Here is a 22,646-nt window from a genome sequence, read left to right on the forward strand (position 1 = left end):
CCACCTGAAACAAAAGCCTAGGCAATATTGCTAAACAAAAAAATTTGGCTGGAAAAGAATTCAGCTTGAAAGTATGTATCAACAGAGTCTACTGAACATACAAGAAATGTATTATAATGTCCACAAAATAATTGTTCTCCGACAAAAGTCTGGCAGTGACAAGCTAAAGGATGCAGTCACTTCAGTCATGCCAAATATACCTTTTCCATTTACTATCTTCTCTCCTTCCTCTTCACCGTACACTATTCCCCTCCCCACCCACCACTATGTTCTAAATTGACCTGTCGGATAGCTGCAAAAGAAATAATATTCTATAGATTTAATCTGGACTACAGATTTAAAAACTAATTTAGCCCCATCGTGCAGTAGCGTTTGTCAGAATACCACACATATTTTCTGCTAGTATAGGTTAACTGAATTTTTATGAAAAAAAGGTAAAATGTTATCTTTGGGATTATGGAATGCATGAGGCCAAATTTCCTATTGATTTACATCCCAGGTAATCTCTCTGATTTAGTGGAATTTTACAAGGTGTAGATCAGTGCAGAAATTGTCCTACCTTTTTAGGTTTGTTTATATATCCCTTGTTAATTGGTATGTTTACCAACTAAGACCTTGATCCTGCAAAGATTAAGCACATGTTTAACTTTATGCACGATTAGTCCTATTAAGTTCAGGCATAAATCTGTGCAGTATTGGAGCTCGACATTTGTGCTTTATTTTTTAAAGTAATTGTGTACTATCTGTTAGCATTATAGCACACTGGAACTAGACTCTTTGCTAAGGAAATAAAATTTTACTCTCTCTTAGTGATGTGTTATTAACTTTTTGTGCAAATTACTAAAAGGGGCAAATTTAAGGCTGGGCAGGGAGGTGTAATTTTCATGAGACTTTTCCTGTCATTGGAGACTCAGATACATTTTATAGGTCCTAGTCTCTTACAGTTCTGAAGAGTGGATGGATGTCCCAGTTCAGGTCTTAAGTTAGATCTCCTGTTCCATTACATGATGAACTGCCTTGTGAGAATACGTGGCATTTCTAATCTCAAATATGAATTTTTATAAATAACAGTGAACTGAAATCACTTGAACTATTAAGTATTTTTCATGTAAGGGATGTGGTGCTATTTATCAGACTCACAGATCTACAATATTTCATCTTAATTGACAAGCACCCCTGCAAAAATGGTGAAAATAGGAGATATTCTTAAACAATGGCACAAAGGCTTGCTTTTCTGACCCTCAATCACCTTCTTTCCCCAACATATGTAAGATCTGCAGACTTTTAATTTCATCCCCACAACAGAATGAACCCCTCCCCTTTTTCTCTAGCAAATAACCCCAACCTGACCCTTTGTCAGGCTATCCAGACTGTTCTCCTCACTTCTGAGTTCCCTCCCAATGGCTGGCCTGAGAACCACTTGGAGGCATATGAAAGATAAATGAGGATTTCCAAAAGCAGAAAGAGGGAATGTCAGGGGAGCTCTAATCAAGTAGCCTTCTACATGGTGGGATCAACTTCCTGTACTAATGCTTCTTAAAACTATTTGAAAGAGCTAATTCCCAAGTGTTGCCCACATCACAGCTAGTCAGTCTCCCAAAGCAAATGCTGGTGTGATATAAATTTAGTATCCTGTAGAAAACCACAAAATTTATACACATTTATTTCCAGTATCTCCCAATATTTTCTGTATAATTCTGCTTGTGTTGTGGTCAGACAGCAAATTGAGACAATTTTGTGTTGGACATATGGGAAAATCAATTACATATTATAGGACCTATTCTGTATTAACTAATAACATTGTGTGTGAGATACTGACTCCACAGTATTCTCCAGAAATGGGAAGTTCAGCACAAATTTTTCCAAGATTCATGGCAACACATATCCATGGATCTGAGATTAGAGCTGAGCTCTATATAAATTGAGATGCCTAGCACAATAGGATAGGTCAAAGACAAAATAGCAGCCTGAACTCTGGCATCCATATTGTAGACACAAAGAAGAATTTTGATGAGGTTAATAGACCATTCCATAGTTCCTGTTGATTTTCTTTGGCATTGTGGTTTCAGGTGGGTTTTTAACATTGTTGATGACAGAGCTATGAGAAACAGAGAAGAACAAAAAAACCAAGCAGGCAGGTACATTCCATGTTAGGATTTCTTATATAGTTACCCAAATAAGCCAAACAGTTAAATACATGAAAACTTTAAATAAATAATACTTTTAACACAGTTCTGTAGCTAGTATTTACAGAAAAAAGCCCTTTCATTTCACAGAAAAATAAAACATTTTTCTTAAATCTATATTAAGCATACAGGTAAGTACAATAAATCCCCTGTAAACAATTCTTATAAGTCTGTTTGGATTTCCCTGTAACAAATGCTAGTGCAACTCTGCTGTGAATCACAGGTGTGAATAATAAATCTCTGTCCATCTTTCAGAGTAACAAGTGCTTCCTTTCCAACTGGAAGATTTAGTTTAACTGAACTTTTAGTAGCTTTGTCTTCCAACATGACTTGGATGAGCTGCAAATAAAATACAGAAGTGTAAATATTATCACTGTGGAGAGATTATATATCTGCTCCTCCTATTATTGAATAAAATTCTTTTCTGTTATCTGTTTCAAGGGCCTGCTCCTGCAAACACTTATGTTTAGAAGAAGGATGATCCAGTGATTAGGGAACTAACGGTATGACATAGGACACCCAGGAGTGAGTCCCTTCTCTGCCACAGCTTTCCTGTGTGACCCTGGGCAAGTCACTTAGCCTCTCTGTGCCTCAGTTTTCCCATCTGTAAAATAGGGATAATAGTATTTCCCTGCCTCAGAGATGTGTTGTGAATAGAACTACAATATAGACAGTGAAGTGCTTTGAGCTGTACTGATGCAAAGCACTGTATAAGAATTAGGTATTATGATGCCTGTGAATAACTTTATGCATATGATTAGTGTTGCTGAATTCAGTGAGATTATTCATATGCATAGGTGCTTGCAGGATTGTGCCCCCAAATTTTTTTCCTTTTCATTTAATTAAGTCTCTTCATAATGTGGGATATGTTTAACAGAATCACCAGACTAGCCTTTAGTATAATAATATATAATTGTATATACCCTGTCATATCCCTCTTATTCTTCTCTTTTTCAAAATAAATAACCCCAGTCCTTTCAATCTTTGCTCCTGTGGCATACCTTGTTAGGGTGAAATCTTGGTCTCGTTAAAGTCAGTAGGACTCTTACCATTGACATCTTTGGGGCCAGGTATTTGCCCTGCCTCTAATCATTTTAATTAACACATTTGTATCCTTTTTGATAGAGTATTTGAGATGAGGACACACCATTGATTTCTATAATGCAGTTAATTATTTCCTTATTTTTTCTATCCATTTAACAAATCAAAGCATTTGATTTGCTTATTTGCCATTGTTGTCCATTGAGGTTATAAGATACTTAGGTCTCTTCCCTGTGATTTACAGTGTATTGTATGTAATGTAGGTGTAGAACTGACTACCGCACAGTGCTCTGCAGATAAACCTACTGCAGGTGTGCAGCGGAATGAGATTTTAACGGTAAACAGAGAAAGCATAGAATGTGTAGGCTGGGGTTTTATGGATGAATGAACATTACTCGTGCTGAGGGAAAGACAGTGCAAGCTCTGTAATAAGCAACTTGATATTTACCCATTTTCCAGATGATTATTATTAATGATGATGTTTATGTATTCAGAACTGTGCTGTGCCTTTCAAAATAGCAAGTAAAAACGTGGCCCCTATGTCAAAAATTGTAGTCTTCTACATTCAGCAAGTAAGGGTCATAAACAGATAGAGATGGGAGAGAGGAGAAAGGACAAGGGTGATAATAATATTACAGAGTTACTCAGTAAGACCTTTTTTTTCTCCTGCTGATGATAGCTCATTTCAACTGATTGGCCTCTTACAGTTGGTATGGCTACTTCCACCTTTTCATGTTCTCTGTATGTATAAATATCTTCTTGCTGTCAGTCTGTGCATCCAATGAAGTGGGCTGTAGCCCATGAAAACTTATGCTCAAACAAATTTATTAGTCTCTAAGGTGCTACAAGTACTCTTGTTCTTTTCGCGGATACAGACTAACACAGCTGCTACTCCGAAATCAGTAAGACATAGACACATATTGATGGTTCTGATTCAAGGGTTTTTATGTATGACTGTTTTCCTAATCCTCCCTCTCATTTTTTGTAGGCTTCACAGAAGAACTGTGTTTTCAACAGTGACTTCAAGAAGATGAGGGTGGAAGTGTGACAAACAGGTTTTCCAAGCATAACGGGCTGCTTGGAAGAAAGCATGGAGATCCCTGTGAGAGAAGAAGATGAAGAGTCTGGAGACTGGTGTTGGCAGAGCAGAAGGGAAAGAAGGGAAAGGCAGAAGGAGACCAGCTCAGATATTTGCAGAGGCTGCATAAGGTAGGGGTTTGTGTGCAAAGGTAAGAAATTTACCCTTGGTATACAGAGGAACAGGAAACCAGGCAAGTGACCCACATTGGGGGTGTTATGGTTGAAGGGATGAGAGAGGGAGGTGATTTTGGCAGCAGCACTTTGGACAGACAGGAGAGACGGAGGAGTTTCGTGAAGACAAGGAGAAGGCAAGGTTATGTCAAGAAATCTGTTTGTCCCAGAGATATGAGGTGGCAGCATCACCCACCACTATGTGGCTCCCCATTATCAGTTGACTCCTTCTTACGGCCTTCTTGGGGTGGAGCTCCATAAGCTCCAGCTCTCTTGCAGTTTCTGCAACAATTGCAGTAGTGAACACAGCACCAGCAGCACCTTTACAGACCCTGTTTCTCCTGATCCAGTGATACCAAAACCTACATTCTAAAGTGATTTATTTTTTGACGGAGTAGTAGAGTTGGGGTGACGAGAGAGGGATGAGGGAGGTATGTGAAAGGAGGAGCAGAGGGGGCAAATGCAGGAAAATGGAGAGTAGAGTGGTTTAGGGGAAAGGCATAGGGAAGGAGAAGGACAAAGTAGAGGGAGAAGGTAAGGATCGGGAGGTTGAAGGTGGCAAGCATAATGGGGCTGGGCAGATGAGTGGGGTTGCATAACACCATTGGCTGCTAGTAGAGATGGGATACCTGGGTTGTGTAGTGTTCTGCTGAAGCTGACAGAATGCAGGTTCTGATATCACTCTGAGGCCATGCTGATGCTCACTAGTGGCACTGCATGTGCTGACCGAAAGCAGTGGCCCTGACCCCAATCCAGTACCTTTCCACTCTTGTCACTGAAGACGTGTATAAGGTGATAAATCTTGGGAGATATGGTTGGCAGCAAAGGAACTGGAGTGGGGTCAGGGTACAACTCCTTATAATATAACATTAGGTCTGAATCTTAGTGCAATTAACATGTGTCCAGTTCCATTAGCTGCTGCTTTCTAGAAAGATTTAAGATGTATGCTGCCAGTATATGAAGAATAAATCTGAAAACTCTTACTTATGTACAATATTATTTATATGACTCTTAGATGTTCAATACACATCCACACACGCCATCATCTCTTGCAGTTGCGTTTTGAAAATTAATTCTATTTTATTGTTAAACAAATGTATTGTTACTTTTACCTTGTTGCCTGTGGCTGAATCTACCAGACAGCTCAGGACCCTGAGAATAATGCTGTTTAGATTAACATCACTCTGGCTCTGTGTCAGAGTTACCCGAGTTGGCTCTGGGGCTCTGGCTCGAAACTGCTCAGCAGAAAAATTGTCCCAAAGGTGAACAGGTTCATGAACTAGCTGGGTAGGTGAATCGTTTTCCTGAATGTCTGAGAGAGTTCCATCTCCTTCCTCCTCTATATGGGATTGGAGAATGTGAATAACATATTCCAAAAGTAGCAAGTTAAACAAATGCCAGGATCCTAGGTTTAAACAACAACAAAAATCACTTGCAACATCATCGTTTTTAGAGTTTCATATAAATACTCTTCCTAACCAGTTACATCTTCCTTTGTAAACCAATGGTATCATTATATTAATAGGATTTGGAGCATAGTACTCACAGAATAAGAAATCTTGAACTATGTGTGCCTGCTCACCAACATGCAGGCAGAATATGCACTAAGTACAGATTTTAAACATGGACTAAAGGGGATCCCCCTTATTTTAACAATATGTGCACAGTGTGGTTGTCCATCTTCCTTCTTTTGCAAGGCTTAACAACTTCCCATCATCTATGTTGCCTTGCTCACACTGATTAATAATTCCAGCCCTCCCCAAACAAAAAATCCTACTGATTGCATATAGTTTGAGGCTCGCTGAAAAGCCTAACTTGGAGCCTGTGCCAAAGCCCATTGAAGCCCATGGAAAGACCTTTGTTGATTTCACTGGACTGTAAACCCCACTCAGCAAAGACCAAGTCTTCTTCTGTGGCTTGCTCCCGCACCAAGCACATTGTTGGCACTAAATAAGCAATTAATAATAATCTTAACAAGGAATGAACAGTTTACATGGGCATAAACTAAGAAGGATCTTCAATCAAGGTGCTGTGCCTAGGAACTTGTTAATTTTTAATTGAAAACCGCCTCTGCTCTTATTGCATTATGCTCTAGGAACAAAAAATGTAGGCCTCACTTACGGGACAGAGGACATTACCCTGGGAAGCAATGACTCTGAAAAACTTGGGGGTTATGGTGGACAGTCAGCTGAACTTCAGTTCTCAGTGCAATGCTGTGGCCAAAAGGGCTAATAATGGGATCCTTGGATGTATAAACAGGGGAATATCGAGGAGGAGTAGGGGATGTTATATTACCTCTGTATTTCGCACTGGTGCAACTGCTACTGGATTAGTGTGTCCACTTTTGGTTTCCCCACTTCAAGAAGGATGTTAAAAAATTGGAGAGAGTTCACAGGGGGGCCACAAGAATGATTAAAGGATTGGAAAACATTCCTTTTTGTGAGAGACTCAATCTACTTAGTTTAACAAACAGAAGATTAAAAGATGATTAGATCACAACCTAGAGCAGGGATCGGCAACCTTTGGCACGCGGCCCACCAGGGTAAGCACTCTGGCGGGCCGGGCCAGTTTGTTTACCTGTCACATCCACAGATTCGGCCGATCGTGGCTCCCACTGGCCACGGTTTGCCATCCTAGGCCAATGAGGGCTGCAGGAAGCGGCGCAGGCCAAAGGTTGCTGATCCCTGGTCAGAAGTACTGATGTGGGAAACACAAATTGGATAATAGAGGGCTCTTCTATCTAGCAGGCAAAGGTATAACAAAATCCAATTACTGGAAGTTGAAGTTATACAAATTCAGACTAGAAATAAGGGGCAAATTTGTAAGTGAGTGTAATTAACCACTGGAACAATTTACCAAGTGTTGTGGTGGGCTCTCCATGACTGGAAATTTCTAAATCAAGACTGGATGTTTTTCTAAAAGATATACTCTAGTTCAATCACAGCTATTCAACTTGAAGCAGAAATTAATTCAGGGAAGTGTGTGGCGATGTGTTATGCAGATAGTCAGACTGGGTGATCACAGTAGTCCCTTATGGCCTTAAAAAATATCTATGAATAAGGCAGGTAACCATTTTTTCTTCTTTGAGATGGTCTCTGCATATTTCCACTTGTAGAAGTGTAGTTGTCGGTGCAATCCCCAGGAGGATGGGCTAAGGAGTTTTAATTAAACAAGAATTGCAGAATTGCCCTCCTTAAGCAAATATCAGATCTGGACAGCAAGTCAAAAGAATAGTTAAAGACCTCTCAGTGCTTCTCTTCGTCATCTTTTCCTTATGCCTGAAGGCAACTGAGACCAGACCTTGAAGTGTCCTTAAAGTAAGGGCCTGCTGGAGGTTTAGGAGTCAATGCCAAAGAGAGATTGGCACTGACTTTTCTGACACAAAGGGGACAAAGATCTGGCCCTATGTTCATTGCAGCATGGAGCACGAAAAAAACTCTCACTTACCAAAACTGTCCGTATGGCACAGTGTCACAGCCTTGCTTACTGCAGTTAAGAGGAAATTCCATCTCAGTTGGAAGTTAGCTGCTAATTTTCTAAACTCTTCTTTATTCTTGCTTGGCTGTAAATAGACAACGACTTGACTCACGATAAGGTCAAGTAAAGAATGTACATGTAGCACCGAAGACTTCACAAGCAATTTGTACACAGAAATAAAACCAGTACTAGCAGCCTGAGATCCTCTCAGGGAAGATGCTATAGAAGTTCAAAGGACTATTATTACTTTTAAAAACATCGCAGCAGGAACTAACAAGGAATAGTTAATTAACAGGGAGTACGGCTTCCTCTGCTCCTTCGAAGGAGGGAAAAAAAGTACATAACTCCATTCAAATTTACATGATTATCCTAGCTAGCCCAAACTACCAGCACCACTGCAGCTACTGATAGTTCTCATCTACCACTGGAGGAAATACTGAAAGGCTGGTGAGGCAAGGGAAGACGTACGCACAGTATTAAGATAGTTACATCCATTTCCATAGGCACAGCTATTTCAGTAGGAAAAGCCACTTTTCTACCAGCTGCTCAGATTTTAGCATCTCCTAAATCATGAAGCATAGTTTTCAGTCTTATCTGCCTTTTCTTATAGCTTTTAGGTTATAAAGGAAGGTAATGTGTCATGGATATGAAGTTAGACCAGATACTTGCATTCCCAGCTGCGTGATTATACAAGATGCATGCAAAGATGGAATTTTTGTCTGACAATTGCTTTCTTCTGTTACATAATTTATGTAATCCTGATAATCTAGTCTGAGTATTGGTATGCAATACCACTGCTGCAAACTACTGACAAGCAGGATAACAACTGACTTGACTGTAACATGAAAGACAAACATATGATAAATGGTGTGATTTTGCCAGAAGCTGGGACTGGGTGACAGGGAATGGATCACTTGATGATTACCTGTTCTGTTCATTCCCCCTGGGGCACCTGGCATTGGCCACTGTCAGAAGGCAGGATACTGAGCTAGATGGACCTTTTGTCTGGCCGGTAGGGCCATTCTTATGTTCTTATGATTGTTTTTTTCTTTTTTAAATAATGAGTTAATTTTGTACCTGAATGACAAAAGCTTGAAGATTTGAAGACATACAGTTCAGGAAAACCCTAACATCTGTGGAAGTATCCAGCAAGGAAATCAAGTTATTCAAGCCTATAAAATATAAAAGGAATATGCATTGGTTGAACATATGGTTTACACTTCTCTTTAGCAGTAATGTAAAAAAATACATTAAACAACTGCTCATAACATATAATTAATACATTTTGGACCAGATTTTGACACCCCCATTAATGCAGGGTGGCACCTAACTCTGAAATTAATTCCATTCTCTTCAAGTTCATGTCCTTTTCCATCACTGTAATACATGACTACTCACTATGAGTAAGGGTGGCAGGTTCTGGCCCTCTAAGAGTAGAGGTTATTTCAAATGTGAAAGGAGAATGGAGGGACTGAGCTTGTAAACACTATCAGATTATTAATTTAAGTTTTCACTTGATTCACAAAGCTGTCTTTTTCACCTGCTGATGTGGAGACAATTGCTTTCAAATGATAAAAGAAGTTTCTGAAATTTTGCTGAGAAATCAAAAATTTAGCCACCTTTGCCCAAACTCAGTTCAGATGTGGCAAAAGCAAAATGTTTGAAAATTAACACACTAAGCCAAATGCTATACTATGATCTACACCAAAGTCAATATTATTCTGTAACAAAAGTAAAGTTACTTTGGGTTTATACCAGTACAACTGAGAGCAGAATTTGTCCCTGTGTCTCCTTTCTTCAAGAAGGTTCAAGAACAATCAATAAATCCACTAATTCTAGTAGCAATAATACTTTGCATTTACAAAGTGTTTGGGATTTTTAAAGCATTATATAAGCATAATCTAATTAGTTCTCACAAATACTCTGTGAACTAGGAAAAAGAATCACAGAGAGATGAAATGTCCAAATTCACATAGCAAGTCAGGGGCAGAACCAGGAACAAAACTCAAGATTTTCTTTTCCAGTCATATGTTCAGTCCAGTAGATCAAGTTGCCCATCTCTCACCAAGGGTACGTCCACACTATCCGCCGGATTGATGGGTAGTGATCGATCTATCAGGGATCGAATTATTGCTTCTCGCTGAGACGCGATAAATCGATCCCCGAATGCTCTGCCATCGACTCTGAAACTCCACCAGAGCAAGAGACGGAAGCAGAGTTGATGGGGGAGCTGTGGCCGTCGATCTCACGTCGTGAGGATGGGAGGTAAGACGGTTTAAGATACGTTGACTTCGGCTACGCTATTGTTGTAGCCGAAGTTGTGTATCTTAGATCGATTCCCCCTCACCGCAGTGTAGACCAGACCTAATTTAAATGGCAGCCATTACTCTAAGAATTAAACTTGTCATTATAGTCCTATCATTATTCATTATAATGACAAATGTATTATGTCATTGCTCCATAGAAACGTTGCATTTTGTTGTTTATAAATGACATAGTATAAAGACACAGATTGCAAGGTCAATAACCTTTGTCCTGTTCATTGTACAATATTCAAATCTGTCCATTTGAATATAATGTAGTGTGATTTGGTTAATAACACAGGATCATGCAAAATGTAATTCTTCATTCTTTTTTATTAAAGACAACAATAAAACATAGATATACTCATTTGTCAACATTTTGCTCAAAGTACGTTGTTATAATGACATAAAAATGCTGCTGCTGCTGCTAGAGAAACTGTAAGATGGAACCATAATTGAAAGCTTATCATTCTTATCCTTTAATGCGTAGGGGATAATGTTATATGCACCAATCTCAATTGTACTGGACCTGTTCCAATAATTAGTGTTATAGCAAGACTACACTTCCAGTTAGGACAGATCATGAATAAACAAACATGGGGAAATGCTAAAGCTTAAATAACATGTGAGCCAAGTGCTTCAATGAATAGAAAAGATATAAAAATATTACATTTGAGTTCCATGTCACTTTCCATTTCATCCATATTTCTAAACTTATTTTGCAAGGGGTTTCCAGGAATGTCGACAATTCCCTGGTTGATGATGGCATTCAAGTCTGATTTTAAAATAGTAACTCTGCTGCTGTTGTTCAAAACTATTCTCATTGTCTATAGATAAAGAAAAAAAAGGAAGTCCCTTTAATTTTGTTAAACCCTTCTGTGTCAAAAAGTACCCCTTGTTTAGTGTTAAGTGAGAACACGGAGTTTAATGACATTACACAAACAGTCTAGTCTCCAAAACACTAGTTAGGCACATTTCAGATTTTCCTCACAGAATGTTCAGCAATTGATGATCTACTTCGCAACTATATTCTGTATTCTTGAGCAAATGGAGCAGACAATATTGACCCATATAAAATAAACTGGCCTGGTGAATTTTCAGTATGTGAGCCTGTTGCTCTTATATCAAAGAATATTGTAGTCTTATAAAAACTGAAGAATGAAAAGGTGTATGAGGACTAACTTTTCCTCAATGGCAACGGACATTGATGTGTGTGTCTCAATTAAATTCACAGGCAGTTTTTCACATCCTGCTCAGAAAATATAACAGCAGCCCTATCTTTGAGATCTGAAATGTAAAACTGATAGTGACAAAACAAGCCCAGTAAATCTAAATAAACAAATTTTGAATTAATGGGAGTTGTAGGCACCCTGAGTCTTGCACTCGTTCTCTAAGGTGCATAAGAAATAGTGATTAGGGATGTGTGAGCCTGACCTTTTTGAGGTATTCAGCACCCTTAAGGCATGCTGCAGTCAGTGGGAGTTGAGAATGCTTGTCCCTTCACGGGACAGGCCTGGTGTGTGTGCAAAGGGGCAATCTGGTTTTTAAAAATGTTTGATCTATTTTTAGTTTTTTAAATTGTGTCTTTTTTATTTTGCTGCTGATACGGTTTTCAATAAATTAAATGAAAGGCCAGACTTAGGTAGAGGCAGCTCTGACTCCCCTTGCACTGGAGGGGTGGGGGCAAGGTGGAGAGGTGGGTAGTAATTACCACTGGTATTTTGGCTCACCTTTGTTAGTCTGCATATTGGAGACACCACCCATTTCCCTCCTCCTCCTCCCTACCCACTCCTTGCCTATCTGCTTGGGGTAGAGTAAGCAAATGTGCAGTACTCTTTATCCCTCCAAATCTAGACCCAATGTAAAGGTAGCTCATGCAAAGGAGGGGAGAGAAGTGCAGCCCACCTTGCAGTCTAGCCATAAATAAATACAATTTGTTATAAAATATACAACACACTAGTTATGAGGTTAAAAAGCCAGCTCCTTGCTGAAGTTTTTCTTATATTTTATTTAGGAAGAATAGTACTGTGGGGCCAACAAGGAGTGGGAGACACACACTATCATTGATCTTATACAGGGGTCGGCAACCTCTGGCACACAGCTCACCAGGGTAGGCACCCTGGTGAGCCGGGCCAGTTTGTTTACCTGCCATGTCCCAGGCCATTGGGGGTGTTGGGAAGCCGTGGCCAGCACATCCCTCGCCCGTGCTGCTTTCTGCCTCCCCTATTGGCCTGGGACGGAGAACTGCGGCTAGTGGGAGCCGCGATTGGCTGAACCTGCCAATGCAGCAGGTAAACAAACTGGCCCGTCCCACCAGGGTGCTTACCCTAGCGAGCCGCGTGCCAAAGGTTGCCGACCCCTGATTTTATATTTCCAGTTTAGACCAATATCATCCCTCCCGTGACAAAACCCATCGAAGGTGACCCTGAGGAGGAAAGATGAGTGAAAGCAAGCTTGCAGAGATCCTTGCTGATTGTCCTATTGGGGATAGAGTGGTGAGGATGGCCTACCCCAGTGGAAAAGGGCACAGGCATGTCTCCACCCCTGACTGATCCCCAGGGATCCATGCAAAGGCCTTGTGTCTCTGAAACAGTTTGAACTCTATCTTTAACTCCTCCTCCACAGCTCCCTGCTAGTGTGGCTTCATTACAGCTGTATTACCAGAAATTGCCCCAGGCATGATGGCTTCAGCACCCTGAAATGGGGGGAGGGGGAGTACTAAATGCAACCTATTATGTAACAACTTCAGGCTGTATCATCTCCTGGGATTTGAGGGAGGACAATGTGCAGCCACCGTCCTGTACAAGGTTGGCTAGTCTCCACTGATTCCCCTAGCATGGATCCTGACTGTATTTGAGGGGCTTCTGCAGGATCCAGAGTGGTAAACTGTGCAAAAGAGAGTGCTCTCCGTGTGTGGACCTAGGAGGCATGATTTGTCCCCCAATCATGGCTTGTAGCAATGCATAAACATAAGAAATGTTTTGTTGTTATATTACAAAAAGAGTGTATAAAATACATAACCAAAAATTAGGTCAGGCTTATTACGTGGGAGGTGTTCAAGCCTTGTGGTTTATGGGTTCTGGTTTTAAAAAGTACATGAAACATACCTTTGCCATATTAGAAAGATACGTCTTTCTTCTTAGTCTTTTTACAAACACAGTAACTTCTGTTAAGGAGGAAGAGGCAGATGTTTCTTATCATCGGCATTTTAAATTCTAAAGCACATTTATGAAGACAGATTTTATTATAATTTAGAAAATGGGCCCCTGAGGGATCAATGTGAAAGGCTGAGGGCTTAATCCTGCAAGGTATTTAGTGCTTTGACTTCAAAGACAGTTGAGTATCAGAGGGGTAGCCGTGTTAGTCTGGATCTGTAAAAGCAGCAAAGAATCCTGTGACACCTTATAGACTAACAGACGTTTTGGAGCATGAGCTTTCGTGGGTGAATACCCACTTTGTCAGATGCATCCGACGAAGTGGGTATTCACCCACGAAAGCTCATGCTCCGAAACGTCTGTTAGTCTATAAGGTGCCACAGGATTCTTTGCTGCTTTTAAAGACAGTTGAGGTACTCAGCAACTTGTAGGATTCAGCCCCATCATTCTAAAGCTTGCAGTTAGCAGACAATCGGGTCTGTCCCTATAAAATTGGGACATTTGGTCACCCTACTAGGAGCTGTGAGGGAATGGAGCATGCTCAGTGAAAGATTTTAGCTGATAATCTCTCATAAATCTAGTAAGCATATGCAAACTGAAATTGTTCAAAGATCATAACTTGGCCAAATTTGGTCTGATTTTCACAGGGACAGCATAAGGCACATCCCTGACACAAAGCCTTCTCCTCCCTCTTGGTCAAATTTCAAGGCATGATGAAGCACTAGAGTATTTCAGAGATCTACCTCTCTACTCCAGACATGTCTCTTTCTGTCCAAACCAAAATCTCAGCCTGTCTCTCAGACACTGATAGCCATCAGCCATCAAGCATAACATGGCAAAAAAGAGCTTCTAATCCTCCACCCAAACTCTTCCCACTATCTCCTTTTTCAATCACTGTCAACACGACCATCTTCTCTGCCACTCAGTCCAGTAACCTGGGTGTTATCTTCAACTCAGACCTCTTCCTAGGTCCTCACACCAGGCTATGTCTAAGTCTTGCAGATTCTTTCTGCATAATACCTCTAAGATACAGCCTTTTGTATCCATCCACACAGCTAAAACTCATGTCCAAGCTCTCATCATCTCGCATCTCAATTACTGCAACGTCATCCTCCCTCACCCTTGCCCTGTTGCTATTCATTCAAAAGCTGCTGCAAAGATCATTCTCCTAGGCTTTGACTATGTCACTCCTCTCTTTGCATCCCTTCACTGACTCCCTCTCCACTATCGTATCAAACATACACCATTTCTCTTCACTTTCAAGGCCCTTCATGACCTATCTCCACCCTACCTAACATCTCTCATTCAGTAATGAAAAGTTGACTCCCAACTCTGATCAACCCATCATGTCGGCCATCATAACCCACTTCTTAAAATTTTCTAACAAACACCTATATGCTTTCTGCCATGCTGCCTCCCATGCTTGGGAGAAGTTCCCTATAAACATCCACAAAGCGACCTCATTATCCACCTTCAAAATCCTCCTTAAAACTGTACTTTGCTGTGAGGCCTACAAAAAATTGACAACAGTTAGGCTGCCAGTGTTCTGAGACCACTGCTTATAATGCTGGTTGTTTCCTTGTACTGCCCCATCTGTTTGTCTGTATCCATCTGTTGTCTCTGGTCTTAGATTGCAAGCTCTTTGGGGCAGAGACTGTCTTTTTGTTCCGTGTTTGTATAGCACCTTGCACAATGGGGCTCTGGTACATGTCTGGGCTCCCAGGTGCTATGATGTTGATGATGATGATGACTGATAATAATAATAATTAATAATAAAGAAAGAAAATGCTTCCGATTTTTTAAAATGGGCAAAACAACATATTTTCTCCTAGCTTTGTTCTCATAAATGATTGAACTGTTCCCCCTGATTTTTTCCAAGAAAATTCAGTTGGAAGCAATCACCTAGCATGGAAAATTTCAACTCAAAATTTTAAAGTTCAGCAAAGTTATAAGAAACTGAAAACAGGGTCTCACAATTGGAAGTGTTGGGCAACCTTAATAATAGATGATGCCACTAACTCTGCATATAATTTCATAAATGAATAGGAATTTTGAAGTTTGTTACAGCTTACAAAATGGTATCACTATTTATCTGTTGTTTGTAAAGTTGTACTCAGTAACTGAGTTTGTTTACCAAAATGCTGGTGATATACTATAACTTTAGGATAGACCTTGCTGTCAGTTTCAGCTAGTTCTAACTATGATCTACCGTCTCTGCACATTATTCATAATCATCGACACCGCCAAAGAGACCATGCCAAGGCACTGGTTTTCCAAAAAGTTTTATAAACACTCTTACTTAGCATGGTTTAGCATTGACTGGACATAATTTGGTTAAAACTGTTTTTACAAATTGTTTGAGACTACTTATTTTTTGTTGTAACCAAATTAATCCTCACAGGTATCAAAATCATGCCTCCTGAAAGTTTTTAAAATCATATTTTTAAAATGGTTTAGTAACAGTCTTCTTTCCACTGTAGATGAAGTTTAAAAATAGATTTGTTACAAAGCTTTGAACAATTTCTATCCATCCATCTATCCATCCACTTATAATTTCTCTATTACTCATGAATACCTTTGATTTTGGACATTCGTAGTAAGAGTGGAAAATCTTCCAAAACAGTAAGCAGCCAGAGTTTAACATTTTTACTGAACAATCTGACTGACTTCAAATATTGTATAGTGACATCTTCTAGGAAGTCATCAAGCAGAATGCTCTCCATTTCCTGAAACAGAGGTTCATAGGGAAACTACATTATTTTGGCTTGCTACGGATGCTTCTAGAATCATAAGACAAAATTATATTTATGGCCTAAATCTGCATAATACTAGGAGCCTGTTCCTACTTCCACTCTCATTGATTTTAATGGCAGTAGGAACAGATCCTAACTGTAGAAGCCTAAATACAATTTCTTTATTTAGTTATCAAACATTATTATAATGGCTTGTTTCAGGTAAAAGGTAAATTCTTATGAATGAAGAACTATACGTTTCAATATGGAAGTTTCACTAAAAGTATATACTGCTGTCAAAGGAACAACATAGGTTTGGTGTTTTTTAAAAATGGCACCAATCCAATGTTCATTCTTCATCAATCACATGCAACCTCATGTTAAAATAGCCCAAGGTCATAAGAGCAAATTCCACTGATGTAGGCTGGATCTTTTAAAGGAGCCTATGGAAATTCAGTGAGAGTTGGGTGTCAGACTCCAATGGGCTCATCCAAAAACCTCAGCCATAGATTTTCAACATAGAGTACGAAGAACAGACTTAAGATTCAGGTGGTATTTCTGGGTACAGATGCATAATAAAGAACTGTGATTCTGTCTCAAATAGAATTACTGAAAAGATGTGAACAGATAGCAAAATAATTGCAATAAACAAATCTGTGTCTACGGTACCTTGAACAGCTGTCTATCATAGCATTTAAACAGTTGGCATATATCTGGCAGTGACATAAGCATTATTGTTTCAGGCTGCAAAGACTTCCAGAATGATGTGATAAGGTCTTCCACCTATTGCACAAATTCCTTAGTTAATTTTCCTTATATTTGCACTTGTGGAATGCTAAACTGAATGCAAACAACACAGCACTCCCCAGTGCAGCAGAGAGAGGAGCTCTGATGGAGCTGATAGTGGTTCCTTTGTTCTCTTCCTGGCTCCATCCTAGCCCTAGTTCAGGCCCAGGTTAGAGCAGCCTAGGGGGAGCCAGTTAAACCTTAAAAGGAAGAATCAAAATTGAAGAAAAAAGAAGCAGTAGCGTAAATATGGCCCCAGATATGGGGATAACTGGCTGAATATGAAGTAGGCCTTTCTCAAGAACAGTTCTGTAAATCACCCCACAACCAACCCATGTTTAAACACAAATCAGCCAAAAACTAAGGCAAAGTTTGGTAGATATAAATCTTGTTCTCCTTATAGTGTTCTGAGATCCACCAAGCATTTTTTCCTCTTTCAGAAGTCAGCATCTGTCCTTTGCAAAGTATTTAAATTCAAACTCATTTTAAATTCAATGAGAGTTAGGCACCTAAATAGTTTGGCCTTTGGAACACGTTAAGTGTATTATGTTAATAAAGTATTCCAGAATGATTTAACTGAGTGCTCACTTTGCATATAAATAATCATCACCTGACATAAAGAAAGTGAACTATATGGAAATAATTTTATTATTGCAATCAGTTTTTATCATCTAAATAAATCACCAATACTCATATTTACAGATATGTTGTTAAAACAATGGCATACCCTGTCAAGTTCTTTGTTCCTCAAGTTCTGTAAAACATCTTGACAGTAGTTACAATACTCATCAGCAAGCAATGCAACCTAGAGAATGCAAACAAAAAAGAGTCTGCAAAAGAATCACACAGGCCAAGAGCTAATTTTCTTGATTACTGAATGGCTAAACTTACTATTTTATATGAGTGTGTCTTTCCTAACTCTTGCTCCCAAGAAGAAAATCTCTTGAATTCAGGCAAAGGGGATCCAAATTTGTCCTTCTCTGTCTGCAAACTGATACCAGACTGGAAACAATTTAAAGGCTTGCTTTTTTAAACAGTCACGTTGTTAGATTTTTAAATTCAAACAATAAAATGTTAATAAAAGAAGAACATATTTTTCTTACTAACATTTCACATTATATTAAAGGCACTCAGGCCCAGATTTATAAAGGTATTTAGGCATTGCTGTGCTCAGCATCACAACACCTAACTGATTTAGGAGCCTGAATACCTTCAACAGTCAATAGGATTTAGATTCCCCAGTGCCTAAATTCCTTTTGAAAATGAGACTTGGGCTCCTAAACCAGTTAGGCATTGTGACACTGAGCAAAGTAACATCTACATACTTTTAAAAATCTGGGTCTTAGTGTGTTTATATGTTATATAAACAGTATTGTCAAAGCAACTCATCTATTTCTCCATGGGAATTCTTGTCCCAATACCTATTGCGCCAGATGTGAGACCTTAGAAGTGCATGGAACTCAGGAACCTCTTAGTGCCAACCAGCAAGGAGATGCAGAGGGATTACAGAGATCACTGAGACCTGACGTACATTCTAGCTCACAAAAGTGTGTCATGTAAGATCTCAAATAAAAGCCAGTGTCACACTGGTCATCAATAATTTTGTGAATTGTATATGTATATGTAAGGAGCTGAAAATATGTTCTTAAAGTCTACATAAAAAATAGTGGTCACCAGCAAAGGTGAAAGAACAGGTTTTCTGTCAGACAAGAGACGTATACCCATCCATCCGTTTACATGTAAATTGAATATCGTCTCATTCACAATGGGTCTCCCACCACCAGTCTGAACTAAATGCAAATGAAGGATTATGGGGACATCAGAAAGAAATTGACAGGAAGAGAAAAACAGCAGTGGGGAGAGAACCTTATCTGGTAGTACAGATCACAGGTTTTCTGGAGTATTTATGGGGAGTGTGATGGGTATACAAGTCTTGCACTGGATAAGGGGTTAAGGAGCTGCTCTGGGATCAGCCAGCTCTGCCCTGCCAGACCAGCAAGAGATTCACAGACTGGACGAAGAATCAGGGCTGCCCAGAGGATTCAGGGGACCTGGGGTCTTCGGCGGCGGGGGTCCCCGCTTCGGTGGTATTTCAGCGGCAGGGAGTCCTTCCGCTCCAGGACCCGCTGCTGAAGTGCCCCAAAGACCCGTGGCGGGGGGCTTCCGCTGTCGAATTGCCACCGAAGACCTGGCACTTTAGTGGCGGGTCCCAGAGTGGAAGGACCCCCCGCCGCCAAGTTGCCACCGAAGACCCGGAGTGGAAGCTCCAGGGGTCTGGGCCTCGTGAGAGTTTTCTGGGACCCCCGGAGTAAGTGAAGGACCCCGCTCCAGGGGCCCCAAAAAACTCTCATGGGGGCCCCTGCAGGGCCTGGGGCAAATTTCCCCACTTGCCTCCTCGCCCCGGGAGGCCCTGCGAGGAACTAAAAGGGACCAAAACAGCTCACTTGGAGGCAGGCCAGGGAAGAAAAAGGACCTTCATCACCTTGCAGCTTCTGAAGAAAGGACTGAGGGAAGGCAAGATCTCTCCCATCCACAGCTGCCTGAAGGTCCCTCCGTGAGGCAAGAGAGGACCGACTTCTGATAGACCCTGAGAGGGAGGCATTTCCCCCTCTCACACATTACTAACTCCATTGATTTGTGTGGATTCCCTGTATTTGACCTGAAGGGGTGAGACTTGGAACTGACCTGGCCAGAGGCCAAGGCATGAGAAGAGAGAAAAAGAGTTACCATGCCATGCCTGGCAGCGAAGAGGTGCCAAGTGGTGAGCTGACCCCCTTCATACTTTCTTGTAGAGATGCCGAACTTTGGACAATAGTAGGGTGGCAGGGAATGGTCCAGGGAGGGAAGCCTTAAAGCACTCATGGGTGTCAGACCCTTTTATTGCCTTCAGAGGCCCTGTGCTGGAGTCTGGTGGAGTGGCAGGGCCTGGGCTCCCCTAACAAAACCTTCTTTGCAGGTCAAAGGGCCTAAGTCTCTGACTACTAGGCAACACTCCCCATGACTGAAGATCATTACAGGTGGACACTCTTCACTGAGGAACTAAAAGGATAATGATTTTGCTTTATGATAAAGGGGTCTCAACTAGGCTTGGTTGAAAACACTGGGGAGAACTTTGGGTGAGATAAGCTTCTTTAGACTAGAGTAACCTGTTAAAGTTTAGTTTCCAGAAAGTTTATGATTTTGTTTGATACGTAACCATTTATTTCCAATATTCTTACTCATTATTACTTGAGCAGCAGCATAGGAGTCAGCAAATAGCTGAAAATAAGGGATTTTGAATGGCAATCTGTTAGAGGAGAAGAGAGGCAGGCCTCAGGGCCGGCCTGAGACCAAATGGCACCTCAGGTGAGGATCGTCTTCAGCACCCTCTTTTCCCTCCATTTGTTAAATTTCTGAGCCCAGTGCCCCCAAGCCCAGCACCTCAGAAGTTTGTCTGGATCGCCTGCCCCTAAATCCAGTTCTTGAGAGTTTGTTTGTTTGCTTGCTTTTTGCTTGCTGTTTTGTTTTTTGTTTGTTTGTTTTCAGTTTGCAAAGACTTGTAGATAGCAGTGTGCTGTGAAAGAAGCAGAGCCTTTGACCACAGCAGAGCCCTGATTAGGGGGCCTATAAAGGCAGCCAAGCAGCCAGCCACGAGCATAGAAGCAAAGGCCCAGAAGCCAGCCAACAGAGCTGAACACAGGGGAGTAGGAGTTTGGGTGAGGTAGTAAGTGGTGGTCTTTTTATTTTGTGTGTGGTGTGGTTTTTGGGGGGAAATGGGGTTTGTGGGTTTTTTTAGTTGGATTTGTTTTTTTTGTTTTCCTTGACAGAAGTTTAGGAGGAAGGGTATGACAGTGACAGAGGCAGCAGTGGTAGTGACCCAGGAAATGGAAGAGACAATGAAGATGACTGGAATGTAGAAGCTGTGTGATGTACATTATCCTGGAGACGGTACCCAAAAAGTGCTTTGCTTGTATGAAGGGCCACCTGATAAAGCTGATGGAAGAGAAGAGCTAAGGTTTGGAGACACAGACAAAAACAATGGTTGAGTTTCAACTGGAATTCGAGCAGAGAATGAAGGGAAGGCAAGAGGAGGCTGAAGGGAAAATTCAAGATTCACAGATGCAAGCTGGATTGGAGAACTGTGAGGGTAGACTGGTGGATGAGGAAAGTGCCAGCGAAAGCATGGGACTATGAGAACCAGGCAGAGGGAAAGATCAGCTTGTGAAGGAGAAATAGAGTTCAGGAACAGGTTTGCTGAGTTGTACAATGAAGAGCACAGCAGGCTGCAACAGAAGGTGGGAGGGCAAAGAAGAAGAGAAGAGTGGCTAGTCCTACAAGAAGAGAGGAACAGTAAATGCAGATTGCCAGGGTTTGGAGCCCCAGAAGGATAGGGGACAACTCATGGAAGATTGCAAGGAAGAGCAAAAAATAAGAGGACTTGCAGCCAGAAAGAACAGAATGAGGAATACCAGAGAATCACAAACAATAAGGGACTCCCTGTTAAGAAGAACAGACAGGCCTGTCACCAGAGATGATCTGGAAAATGGAAGGGTGTGCTGTCAGCTGGGAGCTAAAACATGGGATGTGGATCTGGGGCTGAAGAGAATCCTAATGAAGCAGGGAAGAATCCACTGTCCTTCACATGGGAACAACTGATACCGCTAGATTCTTGCTGGAACGCATCAAGAGAGATTATGCCAGGCTGGGTAAGACACTTTAAGAAATGGAGTCTCGGGTGATCTTGAGTGGGATTCTACCTGTCCCTAGAGGAGGAGAATGAAGGTGAGACAACAATATGATGATCAACCATTACGATGATAGCCAGGCAGTGATGTTATAAGGAGGGCTTTGGGGTATTTGATCACGAAAAGCATTCATGGACAGAGGACTATTCTCATGGCATGAACTCCACCTGAGCAGGGAGGGAAACAGACTTCTGGGATAGAGGTTGGCACAACTGATCAAAAGAACTTTCAAACTAGGTATCTGGGGGAGACAGCTGGGAGATGTTCATGTATTCTCTACACCTGATTGTAATACTGAATGGGAGGAAACTCAAGTAAGAAAGGATATAGCAATGGAGAAAGGAACAACAGAAGTAGGATAATGGACATCAAGAGGAAAGATAGTGCCGATACCAATGATAGGTCAGGTAGGTGATACTGACAGTATAATGACTGTATCGTGGGGGAGCTGCGTAGGGCACCAAAATGGCTAGGGATGGCCCTGTGTGCAGTGATGCAGAATTCCCCCATGAGTAATAGGGCCTAACAACAAGAATTTTTACTATAGGCTGGGGATGTATCAGTTGGGGGTGACAGCAGGAGAAAGACCTGTGTGTATTGGTTGATCTCAGGATGACTATGATCTGCCAATGTGATGTGGCTGTGAAAAAGGCTAGTGAGTCCGAGGATGCATCAGGTGAGGTATTTCCAGAAGAGACAAGTGTTAATACCATTATACAAGGCACTAGTGAGACCTAATCTGGAATACTGCATGCAATTCTGGTCTCCCATGTTTAAGAAAGATTAATTCAAACTAGTGCAGAGAAGGGCTACTCGGAAGATCAGAGGAATGGAAAACCTGCCTTATGAGTGGAGACTCAAGGAGCTTGGCTTGTTTAGCCAAGCCAAATGAAAGCTGAGGGGATATATGATTGCTCTCTAAAATACAGTGGAGGGATAAATACCAGGGAGGGAGAGGAGTAAAAGTTGAGCACCAAAATTGACACAAGAA

General features: G+C 41.1%; 1 protein-coding gene across 1 annotated transcript in view; it reads right to left on the bottom strand.

Moving 5' to 3' along the window:
- Positions 1-2,342: 2,342 nt before the first annotated feature.
- The window catches only part of RFX8 (regulatory factor X8), a 47,922-nt gene continuing 27,618 nt past the window's right edge, over positions 2,343-22,646 (bottom strand). Inside the window, exons 6-15 of the mRNA XM_032793957.2 lie at positions 17,823-17,933; positions 17,659-17,736; positions 16,815-16,928; positions 15,989-16,139; positions 13,366-13,424; positions 10,929-11,085; positions 9,033-9,127; positions 7,926-8,040; positions 5,591-5,883; positions 2,343-2,525 (exon numbers count right to left, since the gene is read on the bottom strand). Of these exons, the coding sequence (XP_032649848.2) occupies positions 2,349-2,525; positions 5,591-5,883; positions 7,926-8,040; positions 9,033-9,127; positions 10,929-11,085; positions 13,366-13,424; positions 15,989-16,139; positions 16,815-16,928; positions 17,659-17,736; positions 17,823-17,933 (1,350 nt within the window). The 3' untranslated portion in view covers positions 2,343-2,348. The remainder of the gene's footprint in view (positions 2,526-5,590; positions 5,884-7,925; positions 8,041-9,032; positions 9,128-10,928; positions 11,086-13,365; positions 13,425-15,988; positions 16,140-16,814; positions 16,929-17,658; positions 17,737-17,822; positions 17,934-22,646) is intronic.

The sequence above is a fragment of the Chelonoidis abingdonii genome, chromosome 1 (assembly GCF_003597395.2).
Source record: "Chelonoidis abingdonii isolate Lonesome George chromosome 1, CheloAbing_2.0, whole genome shotgun sequence".
Classification (NCBI taxonomy): Eukaryota; Metazoa; Chordata; order Testudines; family Testudinidae; genus Chelonoidis; species Chelonoidis abingdonii.